Source organism: Dromiciops gliroides, chromosome 1, assembly GCF_019393635.1.
Source record: "Dromiciops gliroides isolate mDroGli1 chromosome 1, mDroGli1.pri, whole genome shotgun sequence".
Taxonomy (NCBI): domain Eukaryota; kingdom Metazoa; phylum Chordata; class Mammalia; order Microbiotheria; family Microbiotheriidae; genus Dromiciops; species Dromiciops gliroides.
In genome coordinates, this window is record NC_057861.1 from 162,429,659 (window position 1) to 162,447,565 (window position 17,907).

Here is a 17,907-nt window from a genome sequence, read left to right on the forward strand (position 1 = left end):
GCAAATGTTCATTTGCTATTAACCAGTACTTAACAATGGAAAGGGCTACTTTACAAAATGCTAAGTACTCTGTCACTGCAAGTATCTAAATAGGCAGATCTTAGAATAGAAAAACAAAAAACAACTTTAAATTCTGGGTAGAATAGCATCTATCATCATTACGATATGTTTAAAGCACTTTTGATACTATATAGTTGTAATGGTAGGATCTTGGAGGTGAGGTAGGGAAAGAGAAAGGAGCCCAACTGAGGAATCAAAGTGAGTTTGGTGAAATGAACAGAGCTGGAAGCCTGAGGTGGGGCAAAATCAGTCACCGGGATTATGGTCTATCAGTTATCTCAACTAATTAGAGGTATCCTTCAGTTGGGAAACAGGAGCTTGTTGAGGCCAAAGGAGGTACAAGTAGGGGTGGGAACACAGCAAGTTGGACTATAAAATAGGAAGAGAAAAAAATCTTATTCCTGAGTCTTGAAGGGAGTGCATTTGATGAGACAGAGATGATACGACTGGTTATAGAGGTAGCATGGCCTACCATTAATTCAGCCTAGATGTTAGACTAGGAAGAAATAGCAAAGCTGACCCTTTCCAAGAGGTAGAACCAATCTTAGCAACCAATGAACAAATGAACTTCCTCTGGGCAAAATGACCAAGGCAGAAAGAGACCAGCCAGTGAACTAAGATTTCCAAGGTCTGAAGTCACTGACACAGAAAAGTTGAGAATTATGAAGACAGCTTTTAAACCAAGGAAGGATTCTTTGGAGTGGAATAGAGAAATGAATGCCCCTTTCAAGGTTAGAATCTCCAAAGGGTAAGCTAGAGATGCATAGAGGAAAGGAAAAGAAGGTCAAGGCACAATAACTTAAAGCCATTCCTTGGGAGCCAAACAGCAAAGTATCTTCTTCAGTTAAGAGTCCCACACCTGGGGCAGCTAGATGGCACAGTGGATAGAGCACCGGCCCTGGAATCAGGAGGACCTGAGTTCAAATGCGGCCTTAGACACTTAACACTTACTGGCTGTGTGACCCTGGGCAAGTCAACCCCAATTGCCTCACCAAAAACAATAATAAAAAAATAAAAGAGTCCCACACCTGGAGATAAGTATAGGAAGCAAGGGCATGAGAATCTTAGCAGCCTAGTTAAACCATATCTATATCAGGTTAGGGAGTCAGAGCGTGTCTAATATCTCATCCAGACAGGCCAGAAAGCAGGCTTGACTGATGGATGAGAATTAAAAGAATGTTACCAAGGTGATACAAGTTATGTCCATTTAAATTGACAGAATAATACTACAGATACCTGACATGGCCATAGTGTTTTACACTTGTTAAAGTCCTTTCATTTCCATTAGTTTATTTGATCCTGACAAAGTTCCTTTAAGGTATGCAGAGAAGATCCTATCTTCATTTTACAGAGAAGAAAACAGGCTTAATGAGATTTTATGTGATGTCCCTTAAATCACATCCAGTTAGTAAGCAGTCTCTGAACCTAGTTCTTTTGACTCCTACTCTGGTGTTCTACTACTTCTAAGATCAGTTAGCTTTCATGACTTGTAACTTTAGAACTTTTTACCTTTTGCTTGTTATTTTAAGCCCTTGTCTGTTTCCCTGTAGTCGCTAGAAATAAAACAAAACAAAACAAAATAAGTATCATTTTAAACTGGAGAAAAAACTGGGTTGGTTTCAGAGTCCAGCTAGAAACCTGTACCCTTTGCTGCAGACAAATCTAGGTGAGAGGGGTCCAGGTGGAAAAAAAAGCAAGGACATAATCAATGAACATGTACTGAGTGCACCCAAAGGATCACAGTATAAAGCAGGAGAACAAGCTCTACATTCCTAAGGGGAAGGAAGTGAGGGACAGGCATCTCCTAAAGACTTTAAAAATGTCTGGGGAAGTCCAAGACCAGCAGGAAGGCCCCATGTGTCGCCACAGGCTGGCTGGCCATCTGTTATGAATATTGGAGAAAGGACTCCTGCACGGGGTCAGAGGTCAAGCTACATAACAATAACAATTTCCATTTATGTGACCCTTTCTAAACTGCTCTCCCCACATTGACCCTGTCAGTCACCAAGCATTTATTAATCACTTTCTGTATGCCAGGCACAAGTGCTCATGACACAAAGACAAAAACAGTCCTTGCCTTTAAGGATACACATTCTAACAGAGGAAACAACGTGGAAGTAATTAGTTACATAAGAGATAAAGGCAGAGTAGACAGGTCATCTGGGAGGGGAGGCACTAGCCACCAGGAGGACAAAGACAGGACTCCTGTAGAAAGTGAGTGTTAAACTGAGTCTTGGAGGAAGGGAGGGACACCCAGAGGCACAGTTGAGAACAGGAAGCACAGCAGGCACGGGAGACAATGAGTGAAAAGATAGGCAGGGATGGGAGATGGAGTACCTCGTACAAGAAGAGCAAAGCAGGCCAGTGTGGCAGGATTAGAGAGCGATGAGTGGGAGTAAAGTATAAGATTTGGAATAGCATGAAGGGGGCAGGTTGTGAAGAACTTTAAATACTTAAACAAAGGACCTTGTATTTGAGCCTAGAGGTAAGAGAAAACTACTGAAAGTTTATTAGAGTTATGGAGGTGACATGGTCAGATCTACACTGTTGGAAAATCCCATTGGCAGCTGGAGTGGACACATATTAGGAACCACTTCCTGCTATTGCAATGGTCTAGGCAAGAGGTAATGAAGGCTTGATGTAAAGTGGTGTCAGTGTTAGAAGTGAGAAGGGGCCAGATGCAAGAGATGGCACAAAGGCAGAAACGAGAAGATTTGGCAACAAATTGGATATGTAGAATGAGAAATCGTGAAAGGTTTGGGAGGACAACAAAGTTGTGAGCCTTCAGGACTGGAGGGAACTGAGAGGTCAACGGCATAAGTATTATATGCTCCACCTTACAGATGAGGAAACTGAGGCTTCCAGAGGTTGTTACCCATGGTCATGGGGTGACAAAATATCAATCAGAAACAGGCTGAAACAAAGAGAAAAGGTCTCATTCCAAGTCTAGGGCTTTCCGCATGATACCAAGTTCTCAAAATGAACTTAGAAATCCCTTCCTGCTTTAAGACTTCTAGTGTTTTACACTTGTGCTTTATGTCTCCCAAACTTAATGGATTATAAACTTCTGGGATCTTGCAGGGTCCTTATCTCCCTGGCACAGTACTATGCAAAAAGCTCAACAAATGCCTGATGAATAAACCCTGTTTATGATAATAAGGATTTTATTAGGTTCATTGAGAATGGGGGAAAAGGTAAATTGGTAATAAAATAATAAAATAAATAATAAATAATTTTAAAAAAACAATAAAAATTAAAGAATAAAAATGGTAAACTAAATTCTTTTCCTAAGGTAGAACTTTCTTTTATACCCCTTCCCCCGGATTGTCAATATACATAGAACCTAAACATAATATATTTTTCCCCTTGGGGTAGATTATGTCACTGCTCCTGTACTTCATGAAAGAAGTTGAAATGCTTTTTGTGACCCACAGCTTCATAACTATGATTATAATGCATCCCATATTTGTATATATAATACTGTTACCACTTAAACACATTGCAGAGGAAAAGAGCTGGCAAAATAGACCCCCCAAATGTACTTAAGATCTAAGTCTCTTTAAAGTATGTTATGAAATCAAACATTGGGAATCACAGTTCTTTATTTAGATCACATATGCCCACTACAAATCAATTTGCTTTTACCTCTAAAGGTCTTAAAAGAAATGTGTCTTTAAGCATTCTTTCAGGGACTTCCCCCGTTCCCTATTTATGTATTTTTGTACATATGGCCTATGAAAGTGCTTCCAAAAGTGTGAAGACCTTGGTACATTTTTCTGTTTGGAGCTTCTCTAGAAGTGAGTTTAGAAAGATTTTTCAAATCCCCAATAAACTATTTTAGGACTGCCCTCCCACTATTTACAACTGAGTATTGAATCCCTCCTTGAATCCTAGTAATGATAATGAGAAGCTAGCCTCACCAGTAACTTTCAAGTTTCACCTCTGCTTCTATCTCAGCACACCCACAACTCTCTTCTTGGCCTTCCCCCTAAATCCATGGGCATACAGACACATATACATGCAGGTAAAATACAAATGCTCCCAGAGTATTATTTTTTAAGTAAGTAAAGATATACACTTTTCTCAAATCACCTATGTCTCCAGCAGTTAAGAAAAAGGTTTTATCCATTGATAAAAACTGAGTCCAAGAAACACTGAACAAGACTTGGCAGGCACAAAGGGGATAAGGAAGAGGCCCACCATTCTTGTAAATAGGTTCTGCAAAGCTAAGCAGAATTGCAAGAAGTAGGTAAAGATGATCCAAACAAAGTTCCCATAGGATAAATCATTTTCACTGAGCTCAATGAGCACAAGATTAAGGGAATGATTATGATGATGTAAGAGTTTCATCTTACACTTCCATGAGTTACAATTGTTTACTAATATGCAGAAGAAACATTCATAAATTGGCTATTGTGAATGGCTGGATTTTAAACGGGCATCTTAAGCCTTCAAATTGTACGTATGGGTATGGAGGTTGATATTTACCTTTAAATGTAAGTAAGTACTAATTGTAGAGCAATTTTAATATTTTATTTTGTTTTTTGGGGCAATGAGGGTTAAGTGACTTGCCCAAGGTCACACAGCTAGTAAGTATCAAGTGTCTGAGGACGGATTTGAACTCAAGTCCTCCTGAATCCAGGGCTGGTGCTTTGTCCACTGTACCACCTAGCCCCCACTTTTCATATTTTAAACAAAAACAGAGAACTATAGCTACGTAAAGCCATATATAACACTGTTATCATAGTCAACTCTGCTTTTCCAGGCACAGGCCTAATAAACCATAGGCTCTTGGAGGCATCTGTCACCAAGTACTAGAAGATAGCATAGAATATAGCATTTCATCAGGTGAAGGTGCTCCTCATTCAAGTAAAAAGTTTAAAGTTCATAGAAAAAAAATGAGAACTCTCTGCTCTCTATATAAATTAAAGTTACTGCTATGTAGATGGGCAAAGAGTGTAATGGAGAATGGAAAATTGAGACTATAAGAAGGTTACAAATATATCTCACACCTGTACACTGAAAACCTTGGAAACTTAAACAAACAAAAAAACAGGCACCAAGGAGAGACAGTCAACTTTAAAGTTAGAAGAGAGAAGAGTAAGGAGAGAAAGGTGTGTGAACAGATTTTTTTTGACAGTCCAACTAATACTCTCCTGTAGCAAACTTAGACACTATTTCTCAGCTGTCTCTTCCTATCTGTGTATACAGACACACATATATGTACACATACATATAAATTCTATATACACGTATATATAAACAGACATATGTTTATACAAAGGTGTGCATATGCAGGTGTGAATATACATGCATGCTTATATACACATATATATACTTTAAATTCTGGAATATAAATGTGGTTTTAGAAGGAAATGCTACATTTCATAAATAGTATCTGTTGAAGACATGAGGAATAATTGCAGACACACAGACTCAGTCTCCAGAAGAGAGCAAAATCATAAGTAGGTAGTAAGCTTTCAGGACTGACCCATCTACGGTCCCTTGTGAGTTTTATTCCACAGTACCTAAGATAGCTTGGTAACACAGCTAGTTTTTCCCCTTAAGAGGCAGGGGCCTCTTTCCAAAGCGTATACTAACAGGAGCTGGGGAGTGTAATACTTAGCACTTCTGGAGTTCAGGTGCACTGTCCCTGGCTGGTGTGGGAGGAGAAAGGCAAAAGACAGCATATCTGTCCAGTGACCCTCATTTCACACAGAAGGAAATTTTACCAAGGAAAGAGGAAAAGAGAATGTCATCAGGGTTCACGTGCACATGCAGGTATAGCCTCACTCTCAAACCTATATGGCCCTTAGTTCTCCGTTCTCCAGGTTGCCTGGGTGAATGTGCTCGTGGCTCATAGACCATTCATTGATAGAGGTGGAAGGGAGCTGGCGGGAGAGTAGACGCAGATGATATTTGGGGATCGTGGAAATGCCATGAAGGAAGGTGAGTCGGGGGGGGGGGGGATGAGGGAGAGGAAAAGGTTATTAGTTACAGAGATTGAGGTTGGGGGAGAGGCACCCAAATAGGACACAGGAAGAAAAGGCAGTTCAACCTTACCTTGCTGACTACGTTTTGGACGAGACCGGCTCGGATGCGGTAATGCCATTGGTGGCATTGGCAGTTGGTGGAGTTGAGGTCTTCCTTGTCTGGAGGGGGCTGCAGAGGCAGCGTGTAGTCCACCTCTGCACTTCCCAGGCTACTATTGCTCAGGTTGCTCACCGGTCTCCAGGTGGTGGTGGAAAAGGTTGCTGGAGTACTCGTCCCGTTCCCAAAGTCACCAATGCCCACCCTGCCAGTGGCGGTGGCCCCCACGAAACCAGTTCCTTCCTGGGGCCCCCGGCACGAGAATTCCGGCTGGTCCAAGAGAAAAGAGTCCGAGAATTGACTGAAGCCAATAAACAGCGCCGGGATCCAGGTGAGGATCACCAACGTCTTCTGGTAGCCTCCGCCCAGCCCCCCGAGGAAGGGCAGCACCGACCCATCGTAGTCCAGGAGCAGGAGACTCGGTGCCGAGGACGAGGAGCAGCAGCTGGGCTGCGGGGCGCCTCCGGGGGCCCCGGGGGCCGGGATAGGCGGCAGGGTCTGGATGTCCCCCACGTCGACGGCCGGACCTCCCAGGGGGGCTGCCGCAGCTGCAGCCTCCCCGGCCGGCAGGGAACCGTTCTCCTCCGGAGGAGGCTGGTGGCGTCTCGGCCCGCCGCCTCCCGCCTCACGTCGCCGGTCTATCGCCATCCTCGCGACCCGCCACACGGAGAGATGCACATAGAGAGAGGGGGAGGCGAGGGAGCCGCCGCCGGTGCCACTACTGCGGCGCCTCCTTCGGCGCCCTGCCTGCCCGGGCCTGAGAGCAATGCCAATTTGGGTTTAAAAAAATAATAAAATCTGCGGTTTAAAAAAAAAAAGATACCCCCCACCCCTCCCCCGTCCCCTCTTCCTTCTTTTCTCCCTCCTCCTCCTCCTCCTTCCCGGGAATGAGTACAGGATCGTGAAGCGCACGGCCGGCGGCCGCTGCGTCCCGCCGCTGGCGCTCCTAGCCCCAGGTCAGTCTATGCGTCAAGCCGTGCCCATGTCGCCCTGGGCCGGGCACCCGCTGCCCGCTAGCTTCCCCTCCCTCCCCGGGAGCCGAGAGGTCTCGGAGCGAAGCCGCTGCCGGAGCTTCTTCTGCTGCTGCTGCTCCTGCCGTCCTTCGGCCCGGGCTGCAGCAGCTCCGCCACCCGCCGAGGACGGACGTGCCGCTCGCCCCGGCGGCGGGCAGGGGCTCCGGGGGGCGGGAGAGGCCGGCTCCCGGGAAACGGGACCGCAGCCTGGCTCCCCCGGCTTCTTAGCCGCCGCCGCCACCGGCGCTGCCGCCGCCGCTGCAGTCGCAGTCTCTGCGGCCCCGGCACATCGGCTTTTCCTGGCCGGGGGGTGCGGACGGGCGGCGAGAAGACTCTTCTCCTCCTCCTCCTTCTTCTTCTCCTCCTCGAGGAGCTGAGACCCGCGATCCGGAGGAGCCGAGCTAGGCTGCGGCAGCCAGGGAAGGAGGAGCCGAGCTCCGCTCCGCTCCGCTCCGCAAGCCGGCGGCGCTGCGCCCCAGAGGAGCCGGCTCCCGTGTGCAGCCAGGGATGGGGGAGGGGTGGTGACGGGGGAGGGGGCGGCGCGGAGCGGGGGAGGGGGGAGGGACGAGGGAGGGGGAAGCCTGAGAGAGAGCTCCACTCCTTCCTTCTACTCCCCTCCCGTTTTTCTTGATTGCGCTCTGGACGCCTCCCGGAAGCCAGGACCTCGAATCCCAACCTGCACAGCCGGCCAGTCTCCTTCCCTCCCACCCCCCACCCCCTGAGCTCCCGCCCCGGGATCGGGGCTCGCGCCTCCTCCTCCTCCTCCCCTCCCTTCCCGAGGTGTAGGTACAACAGCGGCGACGGCGGCAGCGGCGGCGGCCGCACCTGCTGCTCCCGGCTCCTGAGCGCCAGCGCCACCTCCAGTCGACAGTGCGCCTTCCGCGGGTTTGGGGGGCAAGCGGAGGGAGGGGGGCCGAAGGACGGGGAATGGAACACCCTGATTCTGCCAAATCCAAGGAATTGAACAGTGCCCCCCCTCACCCGCCTCCCTTTCGATTCGCAGAAAGTGCCAGCATTGGAGAGGAGACAGAGGCCAGATGAAAAAGGAGAGAAGAGTGAATTAGGGGAGGGAGGAGGAGACCCGCTCCAACCTCAAGGTCTGCCTTGCAGGGTTTGGGTAGGAATCTGGCTGGGTAATTTTGTGGGTGATTTCTGCGCTGTAGCTTTTCTCTAGGTTTTCCCATTCACCCCGAGATCAACCTGGTTTCTACTCCTTGCAGCTTTCCCCCTGACCTCTGCACAGTCCAAAGGTGTGTATAGGCTCGCCTGACTTTCTTCCTCTCTCCGGGAGCTACAGAAGTGTGGTTCTGAGCTAGGAGAGAATGCTCTCTGCCTTCAGCTGGCCAGTTCTGTTCTCCACTGATAGGGTTTGTTTTCTGCAAGCCTAACGCCGGTCCATATATGCAAAAAAAAAAAAAAAAAAAGGACAGAGGTGCATTTACTAAGTTCAGCGCCATCGCTGATCTGTGGCTACAAACAACCTAGGAAGGGCAGAATAAACCTCTTCAAATCCCAATCACGCCACACATAACCCCATACACTACCAAACTAGCAATACTCTTCCATCTCCCACCCCGAATGGTAGTTTTAGGCTAATGTTTAAAAATTGTTTTCATAAAATGTTAATTTTGTAATTTTTTTATGATTGCCCAACAAATGGCTTAAAGTCACTTTCCAGACTCAAGGTATGGATGTATTCATGCATACATACACAAGCTACCCATCATTCTCTTTTCTTTTTCACTCACAATCCCCAACCTTGAACAATCCTGCATAGATATCAGTTCTTTTGGCTCACAGTTCCATTAGCATTTTTCTGACTGTCCTCAGAGCACAGCACAAATGGTAATTACGCAGCACCTTTCACCCAAGAATCCCTACATGCTGTTCAATTTTTACATTCTAAGTTTATTAATGGAATTCTTAGATGGAATAACCTAGCTATATTTCAGTTTGGGGTCAAAATTGTAAATAAATATATTTTCTTTTCCACAAGCAATTCTCAATAGGGTTTAGAATATCGTAGGGACCTTAGAGATTTAATTCAACTCAACAAGCATTTATTAAACACCTACTATGTGCAAAACACTACTAGGAGAGGGATACAGAGAATTAAAAATCAAACTGTCCCTACCCTCAAGGAGCTTATGTAATAGAAAAAAAATATAACAACTACCCTTAAAGTAAATACAAAGTAATATGAGTAGAAAAGAGTACCTTTATTTTACAGATAAAGAAATTGAACTATATCCCATCCCTTCACCCTCACCTCTTCTAACACCCCAGGAGCAGGGCCAGATCATGACTTGCCTAGGGTCAAGTCAAGTAATAAATAGCAGAATTAGAATTTGAATCCGGTTTTATTGGCTCCTAGTCTAATAACCCCACCCCTGCATCAGTTGCCAAAAGGAATATACATTTTAAACTTGTAAATTTATCTTATTTACAGCACATTCATACTGAAGAGTTTACTGCAACATATCATTTCTTTCTTATGGTGTGTGGATATATTCAGTACAAATGAAGTATCTCTGATGACTGCCTGTTGGGTGGAGGAAAGTCACAGGCTTCCCTGAATGGCTGGAAGGAAGAGATTAGATAAATTGAAGATGGCAGGGGCCCATGGGAGCTGCAAGAAAGTTCAGAGGCTGAGGAAGACCTACTAAGGCCTAAAAGAAATACAAAACCAGAGGGAAATGGATGTTGAAATTATATTTAAATGGCGTATGGTGATAATGGGCACTGTGCATGTGGCAGTGAGAGTCTCTTCTCTGTCAGTGATCATTTTGAATAGCCTGACTCCTCTCTTCAGCTGTGTCAGCACTTCAGTGTGTAAGCATTGTATTTGTCTTTGTAATTTTTTGAAAAGCAATAATTTTTAAGAATTTGGGTGACAAATCTTAGCAGGATGAGTTTTGTCTATCTTTTTTTTTTCTTTTCCCATGAAGTAATAAGTATCCTCACAACTCCCTAGGACTTACTCTTAAGTCATAGACAGGTTGAGATCTTTGTTGGAAGAAGGAATTCTCAGTATTGGCAATCCTTTGACTGAAGAAATCTCAGATCAATTATATTTATGTATCTTCTCACAAAATAAATATTATAAAAGCTGAGTTGCTATTCTAGAAGGATTTGACTTATTTAAAAAGACTAAAAGCTAACACACCATTTATTCTCAGGACTTTGAAAATAGCTTTTTCACATGTGGCAAAAAAAAAAAAAAAAAGTTCCTTTGTCAAGTACTTAATGTACCAGCCAGCAAACTGTTTCTTTTGTTTAAAAAGAATACCAGTGAAAGCATATGGTGACACAGTGAACCCATTTTCTTTCACTTTGGAAAACTGGAAAGAAACAGAACATAATCCACTTTTGAGGTCTATAATTCCATATACTAAATTTCATACTATCTACAATCCTATTAAAGTTCATGTTATGGAATTGAAGTTCGGCTAAAGCTGAATACTTCTTTAATACTTGAAGAATCTGTACTTTCAGATATGGGGTATTCTTTCTTTGATAATACAAAACTCAAGTAGAAAGAGGAGGTATGGTTTGATGGGAAAAGCTGTGATTAAGGAGTCAGAGGGGTGTGTTTCCTCCTCTGTGAAATAGCTGTTGAATTAGATGACCTCTGAGATCTTTTTCAGGTGTAAAAATCTTTGATCCTATGGTTCCGCCCCGCCCCCCCCCATCACCATGCAGTCATCAACCTGGTCATCAGCCTTCCTCAGCTGAGCTAAGGATGGTCCTCAGATAACAAGTATATACCTGGCATCTGGCTAGACTTAAATCCTTTCCAGTTTTACAGAACCTGCCAGAGCATGGACTCCACTGGCATAAGCCTGGAGAACTCAAGAGTAACCTTCATTCCACAAGATAGCGAGGCATCATAAGAGGACTTTTGTGTAGGCAAATAGAAATAGTTTAAATGAAAATAGACATTTCTAGATAATATATCTTGCAGTAACCTCTGAGATAGGCAGTGTATTTTATAAATGGAGAGAGGTTCAATGAAGTAAAAGTAAAATGATTTAGTCAAGGTCACACTAGTTTAATATATATGCATATATATATATACATATATATACACACGTATATGTCTATTATCATTAGTAAAGAGTGAAAGTTGGACTTGAGTGCAGGTCCTCTAACTCTAGTGCTATTTATTTATTTTTTAAATTAAATTAAATTTATTTTAAATTAATAAGCATTAATTTTTTCTCTCTCTTACCTCACCCCCTCCTCAATTGAGGGGGAGCAGGATTTTTTTTTTACATATAAGGTATTTTATTTTTTCCGTTACATGTAAAGATAGTTCTCAACTTTTGTTTATACAAGCTTTACAATTTCAGATTTTTCTCCCTCCCTCCCCTCCCTCCCCCCTCCCCTAGACAGCAGGTAATCTGATATAGGTTATATCTATATATCTCTATACATATACATATAGAGATATATACACATAATAACATTAATCCTATTTCTGCATTAATCCTGTTACAAGAGAAAAAATCAGAGCAGTGATGCAAAACCTCAAAATAGAAAAAAAAAACAACAGCACCCAAAACAAAAGAAATAGTATGGTTCAATCAGCATCTATACTCCACAGTTCTTTTTTTTTTTTCCTTGGATTTGGAGATCCTCTTCTATCATGAGTTCCCTGGAACTCTTCTGTACCATTGCATTGGTGAGAAGAATATAATCCATCACAGTAGGTCAACACTCAATGTTGATGATACTGTGCACAATGTTCTTCTGGTTCTGCTCATCTCACTCATCATCAGCTCACGTAAGACCCTCCAGGTTTCTCTGAACTTCTCCTCCTCATCATCATTTCTTACAGCATAATAGTATTCCATTGTATTCATATACCACAACTTGTCCAGCCATTCCCCAATTGATGGGCACCCCCCCAACTTCCAATTCCTTGCTACCACGTAAAGAGCAGCTATAAATATTTTTGTACATGTGGGTCCCTTTCCCCCTTCCATGATTTCTTTGGGAAAAAGACCTAAAAGTGGAATTGCTGGGTCAAAGGGTATGCACAGCTTTATCGCCCTTTGGGCATAATTCCAAATGGGAGCAGGATTTTTTTGTAATGAATACACATAGGGGCAGCTAGGTGGCACAGTGGATAAAGCATTAGCCCTGGATTCAGGGGGACCTGAATTCAAATCCAGCCTCAGACACTTGACACTTACTAGCTGTGTGACCCTGGGCAAGTCACTTAACCCTCATTGCCCACCAAAAACAAAAAAATAAATGAATACACACAGTCCAACAAAACATATTTCCATCCTGATCATGTCCAAAAATGTATGTTTCATTCTTCAATTAATATCCATCCCCTCTCTTGAAGGAGGTGGGGAGAATGTTTTATCATCATCAGTCCTCTGGAAATATGATTGGTCATTTTAAATCATCAGAATTCTTAAGTATTTCAAAGTTGTATGCCTTTATGAAGCTGTTGTTTAACTGTTTTCCTGCTTCTGCTCACTCCCCTCTGCATCAGTTTATATATGCATTTCTAGGTTCCTCAGAAATTCTCCATTTGGCCATCTCCTACCAATACAATAGTATTCTATTCCGTTCATATACTGAAATTTGTTTCCCCAATTTATGGGCAGCCCTTTAGTTTCCCCATTTCTTTACCACTATAAAAAGAGCTGCTATAACTATTTTTGCATGTATGGATCCTTTTCTTTATTTTTAGATCTTTTTGGGGGGTTTCAGTCTACTAATGGTGTTGCTGGGTCAAAAGATATGCATGGTTTAGTAACTTTTTGAGTATAGTTCCAAACTGATTTCCAGAACGGATGGATGAAATTTCCAGCTCCATCAAAGGTACATCAATGTCCTGTTTTTTCAAAGCCCCTTCAATAGTTGTCATTTTCCTTTTTTGTCATCTTTATTGATCCAATGGGATTGTGTATGAGGTAGAACCTCAAAGTTGCTTTCATTTGCATTTATTGAATTACTAGTCATTTGGAAAATTCTTTCATAACTACAACCACGTCTCAATCAAAATTATGTGGACACTCTTCAGACCTTAAATGATTTTGCCGCTTCACAGTTCTTAGTACAAGATTTGGCTGTCTCTTCTCTTGAATCCCTAGCCCCCTTATCTTTTCATCAATTGCTTCCTGCCAAATTTCAGCTTTGGATCACCCCTACTGTCCACCACCTTCACTCCTACACACTTGCTGCAGTACAAAGCTAGAGAATCACACAAATGTTCTGATTGGATCCACTAGAGCTAATTGGGGGGTTAGGGGACATGACAAAAGAAAGGCATGGTCAGACCTACCCTGGAGGAAAGTCACATTGACAGATAAATTGAGGATGAATGGGAGTGGGGAGAGGCAAGGCAGAGAGACCAGTTAAAAATCTACAGCAGTAGTCTTAGTGAGAGGTGATGAGTTAGGTTGTAGAATAGTTGTTGATAGGCAATGGAAGAAGGAATTTTGTCATAAGGAATTTCTCTGCACCAATATCCATCAAATCCATCAAAAGAAAAGGTTTTTGAAAATGAAACTTCTAAATCTGGATCAATGAAGGGAGTTCCCTCATCAGGAGTATCCCTATAACAATGAAATCACAGGTTCAGAGTTTAAAAAATAGTTAAGGCAAAATCAATTTGGAAAAACAAAAAACTTCCATTGAATTTTTTAAAATAGTGAAACTTTTACTGAATTGAACAATGGTGACATGATAGTATTTTTTTTTTAATTAACCGGTGATTTTTTTTCAACTTTAAATAAAACCTCTGTATAGGGCAAGTCTGACCTGCTAATTTGTCAATAGGTCCATTTCTTACCATACAATCATTCATTGCCCAAATGCTAGAGCTTCCCTCCACCCACTCAACCCATCTTACAGATGAGAAAACTGAAACCCAGAGGGGTTAAGGGACTTGTCAAAAGTCACCCAGCCACTTTGTTGCAGAATTGTTATTAAAATTCAAGCTTAAAAAAAAAGTTTTTATCAGCCAAGATCTATCTTCTCACCATCCTACCCCAAATCTCCTCTCCCCCACAACTGAGAAGACAAAGAAAACAAAACTCATTACAAACATATATAATCAATCAGAACAATTTTCCACAGTGGTCATGTCCCTCCCCCCCCCCCAAATTTGTCCCGTTCTGCATTCTAAGTTCTTCACCTATATACTAGGAGGGGGGTCCTGGTTGGTTAGGATGACATTACCCTGTCAAAAGTTTAGCACAATGGTGTCACAATACATTTATATACCACAACTTGTTCATTCACACCCCAATTTATGAACACCCCCTCAGATGCCAATTCTTTCTCACTTAAAAAAATGCTAAAAAAAATACAGCATTTTTTTTTTTAGTGAGGCGATTGGGGTTAAGTGACTTGCCCTGGGTCACACAACTGGTAAATGTTAAGTGTCTGAGGCCAGATTTGAACTCAGGTACTCCTGAATCCAGGGCCGGTGCTCTATCCACTGCGTCACCTAGCTGCCCCTGTAATTTTTTTTTGTACACCCTCCAAGTTTGTTTTGCTTAGTACTAATACCTCTTAATTGACCTTCCCACTAACTCTCCTTTCCCCCTTCTTTCCCTTTCCTGATTTTTCTGCTGAGTGAAATGTATTTCTATAACCAACTCTATGTGTGTGTGTGTGTGTGTGTGTGTGTGTATGTATTCTTCCTTCTTTTGACTAGTTCAGATTATAATAAGTTTGGAATGTCTGCCACTCCCTCCACTCTCACCACCTTATTTGTACAGACGTCTACTTGTATACCCTGATTATGTAAGATAATTTTCCCTAACCTTTCTTTCCCTTCTTCCCCAGTATATGTCTTATTCCCTCTCTTTACATTTTTTTTCTCATCGTGATGACATAATATAACCATTCCCAGGCCTTGACTAATTAGATACCCTCTATGACCCCTGATAATAACAGGGCTCAGAAGGGACAAATGTATCATCTCCTCCTATTTTAATATAAACAATTTATCTTTGTTGCATCCCTTATGATTGTTCCCTCATATTAACCTTTTTATATTTCTCCTGACTCCTGTGTTTGCACTTCAGAATTTCTGCCCAGCTATGATCTTTTTACCTGGAGTGCTTGGAAATCTTCTGTTTTACTAAAGGTCCATTTCCCCCCTATAATATCATGCTCAGTTTTGCTGGATATATTATTCTTGATTATAAGTCTCTATCTTTTACCTTCTGATATATTCAAAGCTCTTTGGTCCTTTATAGTGTCAGTTGATCACTGCTTTAGGAGTGATCCTAACTGTGGCTCCTCAGTACTTGAATTATTTCTTTCTGGATGCTTGCAGTATTTTTCCCTTTGAGCTAGAAGCTCTGGATTTTGGTTGCCTTGCATTTGGAGCAAGACACTTTAGCTCAAGAGAGAGGGTCCTGGATCTTACCTAAGGAGAAAACTTCCTGCGATCTATAGAGTAAAAAGCTGGGAAGAGGGACATGAAGCAGACTACTTTTTCCTCTCATGTTTTCCCAGAGTCTTTTCTTTCAGTGACCTGAAGTGAAGCTGATTTGACTCTACTTGAAGACTCTTGCTTGGAGAGTCCCAAGGTAAGCCCTCCTGCTTGTAGGGTCTCCAAAGGAGGACTGACAGAATTGAAGCTCTTGCTTCTCAACAACTCGGCCCCACCCCTCACACTGGGCAAGGCCTTCACCTCCACCATTAAGCAGAGAGCCCTAGTTGGGACAGGAGTTACATCCTGTCTAGGTTCTTTTTTTGTCATGGCATTCAGCTTGTCTGTTGATTCAATCTGTTTTCCAGATTAGATATTTTTGCTTTGAAATACCTTTCAGTTTCTCCTATTTTTCCCCCACTCTTTTGAATTTGTATTAATATTTCTTGTTGCCTCATAGAGTCACTGGCTTCTGTTTGGTCTATTCTAATTTTAAGGGAGTTTGTTGCTTGGACAAGCCTTTTTACTTCTTGTGCTAAGCTGTTAATTCCAATTCAAGTCTTTCTTCCACAGCTTTCATTTCTTTTTCAGCTTTTTCCCTCTCATTCCATTTATTACACACACACACACACACACACACACACACACACACACACACACACACCCTCTCTCTTTGAGAAAAAAACCACATCTCTATCTTTATCTTTTCAAGGATTCTAGTTGTTTGTGCCCAAACTGTTTTTTCTCTGAGGTCATGCCTGTTGATGTTTTGGAGTTATACTTTTCTGCATTTGTGTCTTAAGCATCCCTGCCACCATAATAGCTCATTATGTTTGTTTTTAAAAATTCTTCCAACCTACTTCTTAACTTCAGGCTTGATGTTAGTCTAGGCTTCTCCATACTTCTGAAGGAAAGGTCTGGCTTGGTCCTGTTGTTGCTTTTTGGGGGTATTATGTTATTCCAGCTTGTCAGGTACAGGCTGGGGACTTGCAAGCTTTCAATGCTCTCAAAGTGTTTTGATCTAGAGCAAAGCCTGATTGCTGCCCTTCTTCTCTGATCTCTGCAAGTTCCAGACTTAAGTTGGGTCTGTGCTAGAGTAGACTGTTGCTGGACTCTGTCTCATCATCCAACTGGAAATACTTTGGTTCAAAGTGGCAGAATTGTACATTCTTCTTTAGTCTGGGGTTCCTGTCTTCGTTACTCCTCTGTAGGCTGGGCTAGGTGCTGGAAGTAAAACCTTGATGTGTGCCTAGTATGTGAGCAACACCACTCCAGCCATTGGTCCCTTTTCCCATACACAGTCCAGGGTTCATCTACTCAGGAACTTCCATCCCCTGTATAGGTCCCCTTCTCAGTCCACCAAGGATCTGTGAGCCATAATTGGAGAGTGGGAAAAAGCTAGCTGTTTGCACCTCTCCCCCTTGTGATCAGGCATGGCCTGGAACCCTCCCCTTGTCCTAGAGCACTCTCCTGGAGTGTTCCTTGTGTGGTATTCTCCTGGTTATTCCACATCCTCAGTGCCTACAGATCTCTGTCTGCTCCCTGTGCTGGGTTGAGTTGGACAAATGACTCAATGTGACTTTTTTTTGGATTTCCCCATGAGGATTTGATCTGGTGCATTTTCTAGATGTTTGAAGGAGTTTTTGGATGGGAGATCACTGCACTATTTCCTGCCATTCTGCCACCTTGGCTCTACCCCTCAAATCCAGGTTTCTATAAGATGTATTGTAATCAAGTATTGATTGAATGACACAAAGCTGAAAACTGATTAAAAACAGAGAAGAAATAATTCTTTTTGAGAAAGGACAATACTTTCTTTTTTCTTTTGTGAGGCAATTTGGGTTAAGTGACTTGCCCAGGGTCACGCAGCTAGTAAGTGTCAAGTGTCTGAGGCTGGATTTGAACTCAGGTCCTCCTGAATCCAGGGCTGGTGCTTTATCCACTGCGCCACCTAGCTGCCCCAGAAATAATTCTTTTTAAAAAGACATTTTGTGGGCAACTAGGTGGTGTAGTAGATAGAGCACAGGCCCTGGATTCAGGAGGACCTGAGTTCAAATCCGACCTCAGACACTTGACACTAGCTGTGTGACCCTGGGCAAGTCACTTAACCCAAATTGTCTCACCAAAAAAAAAAAAGACATTTTGATGAAAGGATTTTAACTTAATTGTATTGTGTGTCTTCTAATAATGTCAAAATTCATTAAAATAAAAGTCAAATATCTCTAAAAGTTTCTGATCTAGCCATGGATCTGTTATGTTTTTTATATGTGTGAAATATTACTACTAGGATTATGAGAAAAGCCTCAAATGCTGTGAAGGCCATTTTTCAAAGCC

General features: G+C 42.7%; 1 protein-coding gene and 1 long non-coding RNA gene across 3 annotated transcripts in view; one reads left to right on the top strand and one right to left on the bottom strand.

Moving 5' to 3' along the window:
* Positions 1-6,959, bottom strand: part of SLC22A23 (solute carrier family 22 member 23) — a 270,885-nt gene extending 263,926 nt beyond the window's left edge. For both annotated transcript variants that reach the window (XM_044003402.1, XM_044003404.1), the window contains exon 1: positions 6,124-6,959. In XM_044003402.1, the coding sequence (XP_043859337.1) occupies positions 6,124-6,798 (675 nt within the window). In that variant the 5' untranslated portion in view covers positions 6,799-6,959. The remainder of the gene's footprint in view (positions 1-6,123) is intronic.
* Positions 6,960-8,173: 1,214 nt separating this feature from the next.
* On the top strand, positions 8,174-10,276 carry LOC122754997. Its single transcript, XR_006356381.1, has 2 exons — positions 8,174-8,260; positions 9,613-10,276. It is a non-coding gene; the product is annotated as an uncharacterized LOC122754997 (long non-coding RNA).
* The last annotated feature ends 7,631 nt before the right edge of the window (positions 10,277-17,907 follow it).